The 15,344-nt window shown below is 49.4% G+C and overlaps 8 protein-coding genes across 8 annotated transcripts; 7 read left to right on the top strand and 1 right to left on the bottom strand.

The window, feature by feature from the left end:
- Positions 1–134: 134 nt before the first annotated feature.
- N7455_002935 (uncharacterized protein) lies at positions 135–1,257 on the top strand (the record flags this gene model as incomplete). The annotated part of the gene is made up of 2 exons (XM_040955230.2): positions 135–464; positions 529–1,257. The coding sequence occupies 2 exons, from the start codon at positions 135–137 to the stop codon at positions 1,255–1,257; spliced, it is 1,059 nt and encodes a 352-aa protein (XP_040814338.2).
- Positions 1,258–2,339: 1,082 nt separating this feature from the next.
- crzA (putative C2H2 transcription factor Crz1) lies at positions 2,340–4,672 on the top strand (the record flags this gene model as incomplete). The annotated part of the gene is made up of 2 exons (XM_040955206.2): positions 2,340–3,594; positions 3,648–4,672. The coding sequence occupies 2 exons, from the start codon at positions 2,340–2,342 to the stop codon at positions 4,670–4,672; spliced, it is 2,280 nt and encodes a 759-aa protein (XP_040814522.2).
- A 7-nt stretch (positions 4,673–4,679) lies between these two features.
- Positions 4,680–5,013, top strand: N7455_002933 (uncharacterized protein; the record flags this gene model as incomplete). The annotated part of the gene is made up of 2 exons (XM_065604382.1): positions 4,680–4,833; positions 4,985–5,013. The coding sequence occupies 2 exons, from the start codon at positions 4,680–4,682 to the stop codon at positions 5,011–5,013; spliced, it is 183 nt and encodes a 60-aa protein (XP_065462873.1).
- Positions 5,014–5,530: 517 nt separating this feature from the next.
- N7455_002932 (aconitate hydratase ACO2) lies at positions 5,531–7,976 on the bottom strand (the record flags this gene model as incomplete). The annotated part of the gene is made up of 2 exons (XM_040955121.2): positions 5,531–7,882; positions 7,932–7,976. The coding sequence occupies 2 exons, from the start codon at positions 7,974–7,976 to the stop codon at positions 5,531–5,533; spliced, it is 2,397 nt and encodes a 798-aa protein (XP_040814389.2).
- A 2,109-nt stretch (positions 7,977–10,085) lies between these two features.
- N7455_002931 (glycosyltransferase family 32 protein) lies at positions 10,086–10,787 on the top strand (the record flags this gene model as incomplete). The annotated part of the gene is made up of 1 exon (XM_065604381.1): positions 10,086–10,787. One exon carries the CDS (start codon positions 10,086–10,088, stop codon positions 10,785–10,787), a length of 702 nt encoding a protein of 233 aa, XP_065462872.1.
- A 332-nt stretch (positions 10,788–11,119) lies between these two features.
- N7455_002930 (uncharacterized protein) lies at positions 11,120–12,098 on the top strand (the record flags this gene model as incomplete). The annotated part of the gene is made up of 3 exons (XM_065604380.1): positions 11,120–11,405; positions 11,438–11,921; positions 11,978–12,098. The coding sequence occupies 3 exons, from the start codon at positions 11,120–11,122 to the stop codon at positions 12,096–12,098; spliced, it is 891 nt and encodes a 296-aa protein (XP_065462871.1).
- A 792-nt stretch (positions 12,099–12,890) lies between these two features.
- N7455_002929 (uncharacterized protein) lies at positions 12,891–13,617 on the top strand (the record flags this gene model as incomplete). Its single annotated transcript, XM_040955055.2, has 2 exons — positions 12,891–13,401; positions 13,481–13,617. The coding sequence occupies 2 exons, from the start codon at positions 12,891–12,893 to the stop codon at positions 13,615–13,617; spliced, it is 648 nt and encodes a 215-aa protein (XP_040814382.2).
- Positions 13,618–14,059: 442 nt separating this feature from the next.
- N7455_002928 (uncharacterized protein) lies at positions 14,060–15,007 on the top strand (the record flags this gene model as incomplete). The annotated part of the gene is made up of 1 exon (XM_040955173.2): positions 14,060–15,007. One exon carries the CDS (start codon positions 14,060–14,062, stop codon positions 15,005–15,007), a length of 948 nt encoding a protein of 315 aa, XP_040814487.2.
- Between the last annotated feature and the right edge of the window lie 337 nt (positions 15,008–15,344).

Genomic DNA, 15,344 nt, shown 5'->3' with positions numbered 1-15,344 from the left:
ATGCTGAGTACGGAGTACATAGGAGCGTAGGTCGACAGCAACATAAAAGAAACCCAGTTCCTACAATCGTTTCTGCTTCACAGCGCCATCGATCTGAATTGACTCCATTCGGCTCCAACAAGTGGTTGCCCATCATGCTTCCCTACCTCCTTCTAGCTGCCGCACAGCTCTTCACCTCAACATCCGCCGCATTAACCTACAATGGCGTGGATATCTCTTCCCTCATCGTCGAGGAAGGCAAAGGCGTCTCTTACAAGAACCTTGCAGGCACACCGGAAAATCTGGAAACCATCATCTCGGCTAGCGGCGTCAACTCTGTTCGCCAGCGTGTCTGGGTGAATCCCAGTGATGGATCGTACGACCTAGACTATAACGTTAAGCTCGCAAAGAGAGTACAAGCAAAGGGCATGGGCACATATCTCGACTTGCATTACAGTGATACGTGGGCGGATCCCAAAGCACAGGTAAGAAAAGAATCCCCCACCAAAAGTGGATTGTTCGATCTAATGACTGACCCTACTTCTTTAGAGCGCTCCCTCGGGCTGGGCTACAACGGACATTGAAATCTTGGCCGGACAAGTGTACAACTACACTCTGCGGGTATGCAACACGTTTGCGGACAACAAGCTCGACGTAGAGATCGTCTCCATCGGCAACGAAATCCGCAGCGGCCTGATATGGCCCCTGGGAGGAACAGATAGCTACAGCAACATTGCAAGGATCCTGCACTCCGCTGCTTGGGGTGTGAAAGACTCCACGCTGACCACCACTCCCAAGATCTTGATTCACCTCGACAACGGCTGGGACTGGGGCTCTCAGTCGTGGTTCTACAACCAAGTTCTGGCATCCGGGTCTGCGCTCCTCTCCACGGACTTCGACTACATCGGTGTCTCCTATTACCCTTTCTACAACGAGGATGCCACACTCGCTTCACTGAAAACGAGTCTTGCGAACCTGCACTCGACGTACAAGAAGGAGACCCTGGTTGTCGAGACCAACTGGCCGTTTGCTTGTTCCAAGCCCGAGGTTGCATTCCCGGCTGATCTCAAGGATATTCCGTTTTCGGTTGCTGGGCAGGAGACTTTCCTGAAGAGGCTTGCTGAAACTGTGGAGTCCGTTGGTGGATTGGGCATTTACTACTGGGAACCTGCTTGGGTTGATAATGCGGGACTTGGAAGCAGTTGCGAGGATAACTTGTTCTTTGCTTGGTCGAATGATCAGGCTAGGGCTAGTCTGGATACCTATGGTGGTCTGTGAGAGTTTTGTATATATCGACAATCTCACCCAAGTGATGAAGTATACAGGGTTTAGCCCTGTCACCTGATTTGATGGCTCAAATCACATACCGGCTATGCAAGGAGGTCTGTGAAGTTAGGCAGCAAACACTTAATATCAAGGAAGATCAAATATAGAAGTACAACATATAGAATATATAGACAAGGCAGACTTGTTGAAATGTGCCTTGCCCAGTGCTTTTATCCCTTATACCTAAATAGGACTAGTTCCCATGGGCCTCCAGCTGGGTGGCTGTGCAAAAAGCTAAGGCCAAGTTCTCTTTAGCGTTTTAACCCCCTCCACTTTGGGAGATCGATCAACTGCTTCACGGCCTAACATCTGTATATTCAAATAGGCAGCGCTTTTTATTTTCAATTGGATCTCTTTAGAATGTGTTCATACATATATATAAAAATAGTCTGTGTTCGCCTATCTGTTATCAGGGTGGACACTGATAATGCCAATGTGGGGGAGGAGACCCATTTGGGGTTCTCTTGGAGGAACTTGTACGGAGTAAAGAAGGTGGGAACTCTCTCTCTCTATTCCTTTGCGCTTAGGGCACCCACAGGGGAATATTTATGGGAATATTATGGGAATATCATATATTAAAATAATAATCCCTATAACCCCATCTACTCCTCATGGACAACACACGGCTTGATATACACAGACGTGTTTTAACCTAGACCGCCTTGCGCACGTGAAAACGCCTAACCTTCAACTTCTCCCTCATTTACCTTCTCATTGCGGACCCCTTGTCAAATCCAAGGTATCATTGCTCTCAAAGATGACGAGGCAGTCTGGCGACCGCTGACAACTAGCTCAGAGCCTCATTCGCGTACCGGGCCCGATCCTAGACCCTTGCGAATGACATCCCACTACATCGTCAGACAACATTCTCCCTACATCACTAGGCGTCCACGACCCTGACAGATTTACTCGCCTAATCTGCCCCTGTCGCCAAATATCTGCGCTATATCCGATCCCTACCCCGTTCCTTGTCCCTGATCGCAGCTCCAGCTTGGCGCTCGTGAAATAGCCCTCACCCGCGCGCATTCGCAAATATGGCCTCGCATGGCCAGAACCACGGCACGGCATATTCCTCCGGGGATATCAAGCATCGGAGCGTGAGCCCTTCGCCACACGGTCAACAATATCACGACCCCAACACCGGTGGATTAGGAGTTGACCCCTCTATGGCCGCTTATTCGACAAACCCCTCCTTTCACAATCCCGACGGCAGCATCGGTGGTGCTGAAGCATATGGATACCCAAGCTATCTTGCTGGCGCGCCCTCGACACAGACATTATCGCCGACGGACCAAAGCTATGCCCCAACCATCAATACCAACATTCCGATATCGCAATCGTTCGAGACAAGCCTGGTCAATCAGCTTGAGCACTCTTCGACGGGACTCAGACAGATGCAGGGGGACGAAAACTTCTCCAATATGCTCAACTCCAACCACCCAGAATTGGACTTTTCTCTCTATCAGAATCACAGCCCCAACAGCACTTCCACCCCCGAGTACGATTCTTCATTGTTGCTAGACCCGCAAATGCACCAGCGCCAGTCAATCAACCAAGCGATCAACCCCGCTGATCTGGTCAGCCCCATCTCTAATCCTTCAATATCTTCGCATCCATCATCGCAAGATCAGCAGCATTCCTCACCTGGGCCCATGTCCCCTCCAGGATCCACACCGGGTGCATACTATACCCCTCGGCATTCACGACACACTTCCCTTGACCCGGCTACTGCAGCATATTTGACTGCCCAGTCAGGTCCAGACTGGCAGTCGGTTATGAATAATGTTTCCTTCCAGGGCCATCGACGTGCACCGTCTGAAGTGTCCGAGGTATCGTCAGCCAACCACTCCCCCTACTTGTCCCAGCACGAATTCGATGGCATCGAGAACAATGCGTCGCCTTCTTTGGCTCCCCAAAGTGATCCAAGCCTTTACGAAAATGGCCTAGGCATGGAATCATTCACGTTGTCAGAGCAGCATCAGCAGGGGATCAGTCCCCTTCACAGCCCGTATATCTCTCCGCGGTTGATGCCACAGCAGGGGGGTGAGATGGTCCCCAATAATTCGTATCTCTCTCAGTTCCCCTCTGCGCCGACAGACATGTATGGAATGCCCCAAGAGGACATGATGAACATGGGCCAGTTGAACAATATTCCGGGCGACATTGGTCAAGCTTCACAGATGGCTCCTCCATCGATCAATGTTGAGTTTGCCCCGCCATTGCGGAATCCAAACTTCGATCCATCCAAATCAACGGCAGACTTCGATTCATTGAGCCCTCCCGCTATGCGTAAGTGTTGATTTACAACACGTTTGATTGATACGATACTAACCAGATCTTAGGATCCCGTGTTCGTAGTAAATCTGATCCTTATCACCCTGCTTCCCGCCCACGCTCTCCTGCAACTGCAGCAACAAGTCTGGAGCCCCGCGCACCTGCCACCCCACGATCCTTGTCACCTGTTGGATCAGTTGGGTCTCACTCGCGCAGTAGCCCCAGTTCGCGGGATCCCTCGCCCGCACGATCAAACCGACGCCTCTCCACCTCATCAATCGAGAACCGGAACTACATCCTAGATCTTGCCGATCCACAAAGACCCGGGGCAGCACCTGGGGAGCCAAAACGAATCCAGAAGCACCCAGCTACCTTCCAGTGCACCCTATGTCCGAAACGGTTTACCCGCGCATATAATCTGCGATCCCATCTCCGCACCCACACCGACGAACGACCATTCGTGTGCACAGTGTGCGGCAAAGCATTTGCACGGCAACACGACCGCAAACGCCACGAAGGCCTCCATTCCGGCGAAAAGAAATTCGTCTGCCGCGGCGAGCTCTCGCGAAGCGGACAATGGGGCTGCGGCCGCCGCTTCGCCCGTGCAGATGCTCTAGGCCGTCATTTCCGCTCCGAGGCGGGCCGAGTATGCATCAAGCCCCTTCTGGACGAGGAGTCGCAAGAGCGTGACCGCGTCTTGCTAGAGCACCAGCAACAGCAGCAACAATCACCAACTGGCCATCTCCAGCCAATCCCCCAGCCGCTCGTCATGCCCAATATGCCTGGCATGGATGGGCAATCGACGGGCAACTTTGTTCTTCCTGCTGCTCTTCTGGCACAATACCCGGCTCTGCAGACATTGCAGTGGGACCAGATTTCGGCTGTTGGTGATGATCCCGGTGAGATTGGTGGGCGGAGTAGCTTTGATGCTAGCTCTGGTGGGGAGTTTGGCTTTGATGAGGATGATTCGGGAATGGGTGGTGGTTATGGTAATAACCAGGGGAATATGTACGGTGTCAATAATAACCCCGGTCAGATGTTGGGGGTCAACCCTGGGGACGCTGGGTATTCTGATCAGAAGTGGACTGGATGACACTGGTATGTTTTGTTTCGTCGTCTGTTCCTTGTTTCTTTCTTTCTCCTTCTTCCTCTTCCTCTGCCTCTTCTTCTTCTTCTTCTTCTTCTTCTTCTTCCTCTCCCTGTTTCAGGTTTCAAAAAGGATATTGCATGATGCATTCCATCTGCATACATCCGGTTCTTTTGTTTTTCAATTCAGCCTGTATAGAAAGGCTTGTTGGCGTTCAGATATAGGATGCTCTCGGGGATGTCGGAGGATTCCCGAAGCTCGGCAATCAGGACTTATGATTGTCTTGGTGTTTTGTTTTTCTTTTTTTGGTCTTTCTAGATATCGGTGTTTATTATGCCGTCGTTTGATTCTTTATCATTCTCAACTTCCCCTTCAAGGTGGTTACTGTTCTTCCCATCTTATTACTTATGAAAGAACCAGGCATCATGATGCTTTTTTTTATGATATTCCCATGTTTATTTCATGCCCATCTACTTTTCTTCTTTTCTTTCACTTCTATCATGAATTCTGTCTCATTTTGAGCCCACAGCTTTCAAACCTATATACCATGGCATACAATGAAATGGATTGCATTTAATCAAATGACTTGGCCCTCTCAGCCTAGTACTTATTTACGGCTCACTATACGCACTTCATCTTGCACTACCCACACTCCAGTGAATCAAGAAACAGTAGAATACAGATCACATTGGATATCATCTAGTCGGCAAAACAAATCTAAAACCACCAAAATTCACCATATACAAGGCGAGGGACCACTATAATGTAATCCAACCAAATCATCAACTCCAGATCGAACCCAACAACCTATTTTTATGGTGTCAAACCAGACTGAAATCCACCTCCACCTACCCCACTCTCTCTTTAAGGGGAAGCCTTCTTGGCCAACAGGTTCAAAGCACTACCAGCAAGGATGAATGCACACTGGTCCTTACTGAAAGTGTGCTGAACAGGAACCTCGAACACCTCTCCAGTCTTCTGCTTGGTAACACGCAGCTTGATGTCACCCTGTCCACCAGCCTGCAACACATCATAAAGACCAACAGTATCAACCTTATCACAAGCATCGATACGGTCATAGTCCTCACGGTTCGCAAATGTAAGAGGCACAACACCCTGCTTCTTAAGGTTCGTCTCGTGGATACGGGCAAAGCTCTTAGAAACAATAACCCGGCCGCCGAGGTAACGCGGCTGCAGCGCAGCGTGCTCACGCGCAGAACCCTCGCCGTAGTTATCCTCCGCAACAACGAGCCACGAAATTCCACGCTCCTTCCATGTCTCTGCTAGTTCGGGGATTCCGTACTGCTTGCCGGCTTCGTCGTAGGCGACGTTCGTCTCGCCGGTTGCGGCGTTGACGGCGCCGATCAGAGTGTTGGCGGAGATGTTGGGCAGGTGGCCCTTGTACTTGAGCCATGGGCCTGCAGCAGAGATCGTGTCGGTTGTGCACTGGCCCTTGACCTTGTACAGGACCTGGAGGCCGGAAAGATCGCCCTCGGGGAAGGGAGCGAAGGGCTCGAGGAGGGCGAGACGGTCGGAGGTCGGTGAGACGATGACTTCGCTGCTTGCGTCGGGGACGGCGGCTGTGGGGAGGAAGTTGGGGTTACCTTCTTCGAAACCGGCGCTGGGGAGATCGAAGCCGCTGGGGGGCTGGAACTTGAAGGTCGAGCCGTCTGGTGCGGTCAGGGAGTCGGTCATGGGGTTGAAGGTTGTGCTGCCGGAGTAGGCGAGCGCGGTGACGAGTTCCGGTGAGGCGAGGAAGTTCATTGTTTGCCGGTTGCCGTCGTTGCGGCCGGGGAAGTTGCGGTTGTAGGAGGTGAAGATGGCGTTGTCTTCGCCCTTGGGGACGCCGTCGGTGCGCTTCCATTGGCCGATGCAGGGACCGCAGGCGTTGGCGAGGACGATGCCGCCGGCTTCGGAGAAGGTGTTTAGCGTTTGATCGCGGTCGAGAGTGGCGCGGATCTGTTCACTGCCGGGAGTGATGAAGAAATCCGCCTTGGGCTTGAGGCCTGCTGCGGTGGCCTGCTTGACGAGATCCTCGGCGCGGGTCATGTCTTCGTATGAGGAGTTGGTGCAGCTACCGATGAGGCCGGCACCGAAGGTCTCGGGCCACTTCTTCTCGCGGACGGTGTCGGCGAACTTGGACAGCGGCACGGAGAAGTCGGGGGTGAAGGGTCCGTTGATGTGCGGCTCGAGCTCGGACAGGTTGATGGTGACGACCTGGTCATACTCGGCCTTGGTGTCGGCACGCAGCAGACTTGAGGGGCCGGCGGCAGCAACCTCAGCAGCGGCCTCTGCGACGTGGCCGCGGTGGGTCGACTGCAGGTAGGGAACCATGCTAGGCGAGAAGGGGAAGACCGAGGTGGTAGCACCGACCTCAGCACCCATGTTACAGCAGGTAGCCATACCCGTGCAGCTCAGAGTCTCGACTCCAGGGCCGTGATACTCAATAACGTAGCCAGTGCCACCACGGACAGTCAGCTTGCCAGCCAGGGAGAGGATGATATCCTTAGGCGAAGCCCATCCGCTGAGCTTGCCCTCGAGGCGAACACCGAGAACCTTAGGAGCCTTCAGCTCCCAGGGGGCGTCGACGAGCGCATCGACAGCATCGGCACCACCGACACCGATGGCAATAGCACCAAGACCACCTCCGTTAGGAGTGTGGCTGTCTGTACCGAGCATCATCAATCCAGGGGCGGCGTAGTTCTCCAGCACGCTCTGGTGGATGATACCGGCACCCGGGGGCCAGAACTCAATACCGTAACGCTTGGCAGCACTCTCCAGGAAGTCGAACACCTCACTGTTACCCTTGATTGAAGCTGGCAGATCGGTATCGGCACCGCGCTCACCGACGATCATGTGGTCGCAGTGAATACTGGCTGGGACGGCGGTGGAGGGAAGACCGCAGGACATGAATTGGAGGAGAGCCATCTGGGCCGAAGCATCCTGCATGGCGACACGGTCGGGCTTCAGCTTCAGGTTGGCCTTGCCTCGAACGTCACGGCCATTGTTGGTTCCGGTGAGTAATGACTCTTCGGCATTGTCCAGATGCGCGTAAAGGATCTTCTCGGCGAGGGTGAGGGCGCGGTCGGAGCCAAGGACCCGGCGGACCTGTTCGAGGTTGCGGACGAGTTTAGGGTATGGGGGCATGCGGGAGGAGGAGGCCTCGGTGGCTAGGCCACGGGCGAAGAGCCGTTGTGAGGAGAGCCGTGTGGCCATCTAAAAGGCGTTAGTTTGTCCAATTGAGGTGTCATCAATGTCTACTTACGCCACGAGAGGCAGAAACCCGCTGCCAAACAAGCTGGCTCACCATCTTCACTAATGTCCAAGTTTGGGGAGAAACTGGGGGAGGAGAAGATGTTCCCTTTTTTTTCCGTCCGGTTATACGTTATTTGTATGGGCTCTGATTGGTTGGTGGTTACGCCGATTTCGGAATCCAGGCCTCTATTATGTGGGGAAATAGGCTTGGTATCTTCTACATACTACGTACACTCTACATATAAAACCTCTTCAATGATGCCTCTCATAATGAATCCTCTATCGGGCTAAATTCTGAGGCATGTTCTTACGATTTTCCCCATGATTTCCATCACATAGCTGACAGGAAAATATGCCACTTCGAATCTTTGCAACCGCGATAATGCTGGCTTCTTGTCGTTCCATCTCTTTTGACAATTTCCAGACAGACCACCAGAGAACATCTGACAATATATGCGCTAACCTCAATTCATGGTAGATAATGTGACGTGTCGTGCCTTTTCTTCGTCGTCTATATCCGCCTGATCCCCACTGAATCTTGGAAGAATGGACCAAACCATTCTTTATCGGCAACGCTGTGGAAGTCACTCCAGCTGGCCGGCCACAAGGAATGCCTAGGAATCGGCGGCGATGGGGTCTTGGGAAATGCCATCAATCTCCATCAAAAGAGCAGCAATATCCTATGGCGACTCTACCAGAATGCCTGGCGGATCAAATGTCGTCGAATGTGGGAGGATATCCCACTAGCCCTATCGATAATTTAGCCCATGAAGGGTGAACAATACAACTACTGAGACAGGTGAAAATGAAGACACAAGAAGGGATAGTCACGTGGCATGTGGATCATTTGATATTTATTAGCCATCTCATAACGTTGGAGCTACGGAGTACATCTGTGATGCTTACCAGAAACTAAAATTAGAAGCCAACCGGAAGCCCGCCGAGATGATGGTCATGATTTTTACCAGGTGTCGATCTCTGGATCTACTACGGAGTAAGATGTTTCAAGCCGGCAAACTATCATCCTGATCATAATCAACTATGGAGTACGGAGTATACTCAAACAGGCTGGAGAATTCTCGGTAAATTACGATATATGTTGTAGGCAACAACTTATTCCTTTATGGAGTATCATTGCGATGATAATCTATCAAAGACCACTACAGGAATGATCTACAGGGACCAGAGGATATGACCCACCATCTAAGATTATATGGGAGCCTCGACATCTGCCAAGACAGCTAGCATATACAAAGTACAAAGTAGGCAGTCTTGGTCGTGGAGACTATGGAGCTTGTATATTGTTCTATGTGTCACGAAAGAGATGTCCCATTAATTACCCTTCGCGGCGTATTAATCGACACGCATGAGATAGATCCGTGAAGCAAGTAGTCGTTGACAGCCAAAGGTTGTTTACCTGAGCAAGGAACCGCTAAACGAGAAAGAACCTCGGTCATGACTGGAGGAATTCTTTGCATATCCTAAATTTGTAACATTTCGGAATAAGACTATCTGACAGGGTCGAGATAAAATTCAATGATATGTTCTTTTCCCCATTGGGTAGGCAGCAACACATAGGTGCAGCATGTACAGTCCCCCTATAACAAAGCTATACAGAGCGGAGTACAGCGCACAATAAGGAGAAACTGAGAAAAATAGCTCAGATGGGGACATTTAGTGTCAAATTCAAACGCAAAATGAAACACAACTCTTGCCTAGTCTCCTGGCAGGATCAACACTATCAGAAATAGGGTCTGATGAGCTCGTCTATAAACCCAATGTTCAGCTCAAGGTGTCTGAGTTGAACCCTAGGTCCAATGTCTCAGCGGTCCTTCGGGAGTTCATCTGTGATTTATGAATGAGCCGTCATCGTCAGGATCATTTCCCACAATAAGCTACGATGGTAGGCTTCTCGGGAAATCGAATGAGAAAGTTCCTCGTTACCGTGGCTTTATCTCTTGTCGTCTTCATTATCCATCAGCTCAGCTACGCCGAAAATTTTGTCCTCCCCGGGCAGTTGTCCGAGTCTATACGGATAGTCAACAGATGCACTTTTGATGCCCTCGAACCTCTCTATACCTTTCACCCTATAATCGACTCCAAAATACCCAACATTGTCCACCAAATATGGAAAACAACCAACATCCAAGAATATTCTACGGAAATGAAAGCATCCCACGAGTCATGGAAGACTATGCTCGAGCCCCAAAATTACACCGTCAAGCTCTGGGCTGATGACGACATTCTCGAACTCATCAAGACCAAATACGCCTGGTTGCTGCCGACATATATAGGATATCCTCACAACATCCAACGAGCCGACATCGCCAGACTGCTTGTCGTACATACTGAAGGTGGCATCTACGCAGACCTAGATGTTTACCCTAGGTCAGCCGAGGGGATACAATGCCTCAAACAGCTCGGCTTGCAAGCTATATTCTCCCCTACAGCAGGCACACTCGGCCTAAGCAATCACTTCTTTATGGCCGAGCGTGGATCTCCGCTCCTACAGTGGGTGCTCTACGAGGCCAAGCGGCGGGGGCTAGTGTCGCGACGGATAGTTCTGCCATACCTAGAGGTCTTTTGGTCTACGGGGCCGATAATGCTGACCGCAGCGTTCAGAAAATACGCTTGGATATATGGTACGCTACGGGACAACGTAGGGCTGATAGACGAAAAGTATGGCGGAGCGGTGATAGGGCATGCCGCTGGGCGGTCTTGGCACGGGGCGGACGGGCAGGTGTTGAATTATATTGCGGATCATGCGCAAGTTGAAATACTATTGAGTGGGGTTGCATGTGTATTTACAGTCTTGGGGGTTATCTATGTCGTTAGGAGATACCATGGCAGAATCACTACTAGATGAACTCCGGGACCAGAGGGCCCTCCTGAACACTGATTTGTAGAATGGTGTTAGGATACGTATCAGAGGAACATCCATCTAGACGGTCATACCCAGGTGCGAGATGTGTGTGAGTAATATACTATGCATGTCTTTGCGGAACTTGTATATCGTCATACCAGATGACATAGTTATCTTTTAGTCGACCTATTTAGGGCTAAAACCTTGTTTTCGACATATGACGGATGGAATACATACACCTAGGTACACTCCTTCACTCCCTATTCCAAATTTTCATCTTGATTATACCCACCCTTCCACTAGTTTTGGCATTTCCCGGCTTCCTACTGCTCATCATGAGTACCAAGGTCAACCTTTTCCAACTTTTGAAGTCTACCAAAAAGGACACAGTCAAGCGGACTGCGGATAGGGGCACAGTCATCCAGACTCAGACAAGCGAAATGCAAGCCTCCGAGAAACTTCCGACTTACGAAGAAATTCCAAAGGCCTCCAAGAAAAATGTGATGGGTAAATTGGAGAAGGAAATAAAAGAGGCCAAGAAGCCTGAAGACCTTTCTTGTCCACCTACTTTCAACCGAATTGGATATTGCAGACAAGGACTCTGCTTGGACACGCTCCGAGGTGTGTATATTCTGGCACCGCTAATCACATAGAAAGTGCCAAGAAGGTTGGAGCTCAGCTTGAAAATGCAGGCTACGACAAACTTGCCATATTTCTATACTGGTGTTTCTTTTGGTATAGGGTGCAACCGAAGGGATCAGAAAGCCGGATCAAGGAATTGATTGAAATTGATATCGAAGGACGTTGGATCTCTCAACGAAGGGCCTTCATTCAACAGAGGGTTCAGGCCTTGCAAATCTCATCAGAGCCACTCTATCTTCCGAGGATGAAGCCAAACATGCGTCACAACTGGAGATTTGCAAAGAACAGCTCAAGGACCTCAATAAAAGGCATTGGGCTCTTTCCAGGAAGAAGTGGGCCAGAGAGGGCTCTATACCGAGCTGGTCGTTCCTCACAGCATACCATGGACAAAGAGCGTGTCCGGGCTGGTATCTCTCTGTCTTGCTGTGCAATGATTGTGCAGGACGAGGCGGCTGTTGCGGACGGAGTTGTGGCTGCTGTAGAAGACCACGGACGGTAGATGGGTACGATGATACTATCAATACCCGAGGTCATTGTACTACAGCCTGCAGTTGCTGCCTGAAGGCCCATGGGATTGAAGATTTGGATGTCGGGGTCAATGGAGACATACCAGACTTGCAAGAGCTTTGTTTTGAGTATACAAAGCCTTCTTTGATGGGATATCATAGCTGACAGCTACTGGTGGGTTGTGCTTTTGATTTCTATGGCCTGAAATGAAGTAGTCGCAGGACTACGAGTTGCGAAATTTCCGACTGGGTCTTCTGCTGGGTGATTGTTATTTGGTTGGATCGCGTCAATAATTTCAAAGCCCGTGATCTGTCACCATTCAACCCTCTCTGGGACCTTAGATGTTGCTATTTATTACTGTTATTCTAGTTGAACTTGAAGATTGGTTGTTTAATTGTCGCTGTCTATCAATTTTAATGTCAACTCCTCAAGCGAGCAATTACATCAGGTAAAGTCAGCCAGGTCTGGACGTTTTCTTCCGCTAGATGATTTGTTATGCCCTTCAAGATGCCCATGCCCACAAAGGGGCTTTCTTTAACGCTTGAAGCTATTTATAACCGCAAATATTGTTCAGCTGAAGTGCTTCGAATGAGATGTTAAGATGAGACACCACTTTGTTCTTGCTCTTCGTGCTTTGGATTAAGGACTTGAAGATTAGAACAAGAGCATCCGAATACAAGAAGTAGACCATAAATAGTCTGATATAAGGAGTGTATTTAAGAACATCCATCGATCTATCAAGAGTCAGCCCAATAGTCGGAAGTACAGGTGTGCTCCAGGAGCCGCAACCCAAAACGGTAGTTTTCGAAGGTTACCGTGTACCGTTGGAATCGTTAGAAATATTGACTTTTTGGCCGACGACCTTTTCAGATACGGAGCTGTTACAAAATGATGATGTTCTCAAATATCGACGATTTACTTCCTTCCTCGGCTTCAGCTTTATATCAATAAGAGAACATGGCTACCGACTCTCGGCTGAGCAAAATGCATTCTTCAAAAGACCCCCCAAGTTATGAAGAGATCACGCAAGCTTCCAGGGCTGCGACAATAGCAAGGTTCATCAGTCAACTTGAGAATGCGCGAAATGGCAAGAGCGTGCTATCTATCTTGTCAGACAATGAACTAGGCGTTGACGACAAATGCAAAGCGATGGAAGACGCAGATCAAATCCCAGCTATCACTGAAGAGAAAGAGGCTATATTGCTTGAAAATGCACTTCGGCTTCAAGGCTCGCATAGGCTTGCTCAATCGGTGTGCTATTATTACAACACCCGACATACCTCAAAGGACAGAGTGTGGTGCAAGACACTAATTGAGGCTGATATTGAGATACGCTGGATTGTCCAACGAATGATCTGGGTTCATCAACACCTTCGAACGACAAGGCTTACAGCCTTTAGACAGCACCTCAAAAAGCTGAACCAACAGTACTGGAGAGCCCATAGGAAACTATGGATCGCAGAAGACGGTATTGACAGTCGATGTGCAGCACGAGCATTTGCATTCCAAAGAACAAAGATCGACTGGTATCTCTCTAGGGAACTAAGCGAAGATTGTGCGAGACAAGGAGGTTGCTGTGGGCGGACATGCAGGTGTTGCGAGAGACCACGAACGATTGATGGGCTTGAAACAGACGGGATGCCTAACCGAGGCCACTGCACTTCAGCATGCTCTTGTTGTCTAAATGCCCACGGCCTCGATGGTAATGATATTGGAGATGAGATCACAGACCTACAAGATCTTCACTTTGATACTACCAACACTCAATATATCCCAGACCCCCATACCTTGCGTCTACTCAAGGGTTATGTTTTTTATTTTTAAACGAATACAGATAGCAATAGGACTAGGGGGTTTTGCTTGATATCGGGCATAAATTGCTTTGTCTGTGTGAAAAAATCTGGATTCATTAGCTTTGCTAGGATACAACTGCTAAGTATGTTCAGTATGTTCTAAATGGTTATTCATCCTTTGCTTTCCAAGGTTCATACATCATATATCCAAAGAGGGCAAGAGCCCTAGTTAAATAAACCTAAAAATACGTAACTGGCCGTCAATGGTTTAAGCTTGGCTTATTCTGTTACATTCTACTCAGCTTCATCTCTACTACAGGTCAATTCTCTACCATGGGCAATAGCAACAGCGACCCCAATATGAAGCTATCCAAATCCGTAAAGTCCGATAATGACAGGCCCATCGAACCCTCGTCAAGCAAAATGCAATCCCGACAAACACCACCAGCATACGAAGAGAGTACACAGAATATGATGAAGAAATACGCAAAGCAAGTGGAACACGCTGAGACTCCCGAGGACCTGTTGGGATCACTCTTGTCAGATATGAGTATCGATGAAAAACGAAAGCTCATTCAAGATGCTCCAGATATAGTCTTTATTGATGATGAGGACAAAACAACAAGAACTCTAAACCTTGAGGCTCGGCTTGAAAATGCGAACTGCGACGAGCTTGCTCAAAGGGTAGTATACCGCTACCATTTACTCAACGCATCAGGGAACCGAGACTGGTGTAAAGAACTGATTAAGCTGGATATCACCCTGCGATGGATTGTCCAGCGCAGGATATGGCTTGAGCAAAAGGCCAAAGCCCTACATACACATCAAAGACAGTATATGTCACTCTGGGATTTATCTAAGTTCGAGGCCTGTGAAAAGCAAATCCAATCCCTCAACTCAAGTTACTGGGAGAGTCATAGGGAACAATGGGCCAAGTTAGACGGGATATGGAGCATGTCGGCGAACCGAGCAATAAAAAGGCAGAGAAAACACGCGGATTGGTATCTCTCGGGTCTGCTTCGTGAAGACTGTGCAAATCGAGGGGGATGTTGTGGACGCAGATGTGGATGTTGCGAGAGGCCACGAATGACTGTCAATATAGATGGGGTCCGTGATCGGGGCCACTGTACCACAGCATGCAGTTGCTGCCTCGAGGCTCACAATATTGACGGTGAAAATCTGGAGATGAAAGACGTGGATGAAGTTCACTTCACATCCCGTACTCGCCACGCTGGGCGATTGCTCAAGGGATATGTCTTCTATTTGAATGGGATGGAATGAATATCACACCATATCAGGAATTTTGCTCGTGCTGGAAATATTGCTTGGTCAACTTGAGTCATGTGCGTGGGTGCTTAATGGAATAATGTTGCTAATCGGCTGTTCAAGCAAGCCGGGGACTCGGTGCCTGATATTTGATGTTCTCTGGGTAGTCATTGCTTTGTCTTCTCTTCGCAAAGATTGAAGGTATAGTTAGAATAACCGACTGCCCAAGATTAGCTCTATCAAATGTTTTCTTAGTTGAATGTCACTTGAAACAAGAGACAAGAAACAAAGATCTCCTCAAATCATTCGTTAACAGGGAAATTTCATTAAACTCAGAGTAAAACCACCAGAG

Source organism: Penicillium solitum (assembly GCF_028829755.1).
Source record: "Penicillium solitum strain IBT 25940 chromosome Unknown utg000001l_segment0_segment0, whole genome shotgun sequence".
Lineage (NCBI taxonomy): Eukaryota > Fungi > Ascomycota > Eurotiomycetes > Eurotiales > Aspergillaceae > Penicillium > Penicillium solitum.
The sequence above is the reverse complement of the archived record's forward strand: the minus strand, read 5'-3'. Positions and strand labels throughout refer to the sequence as shown.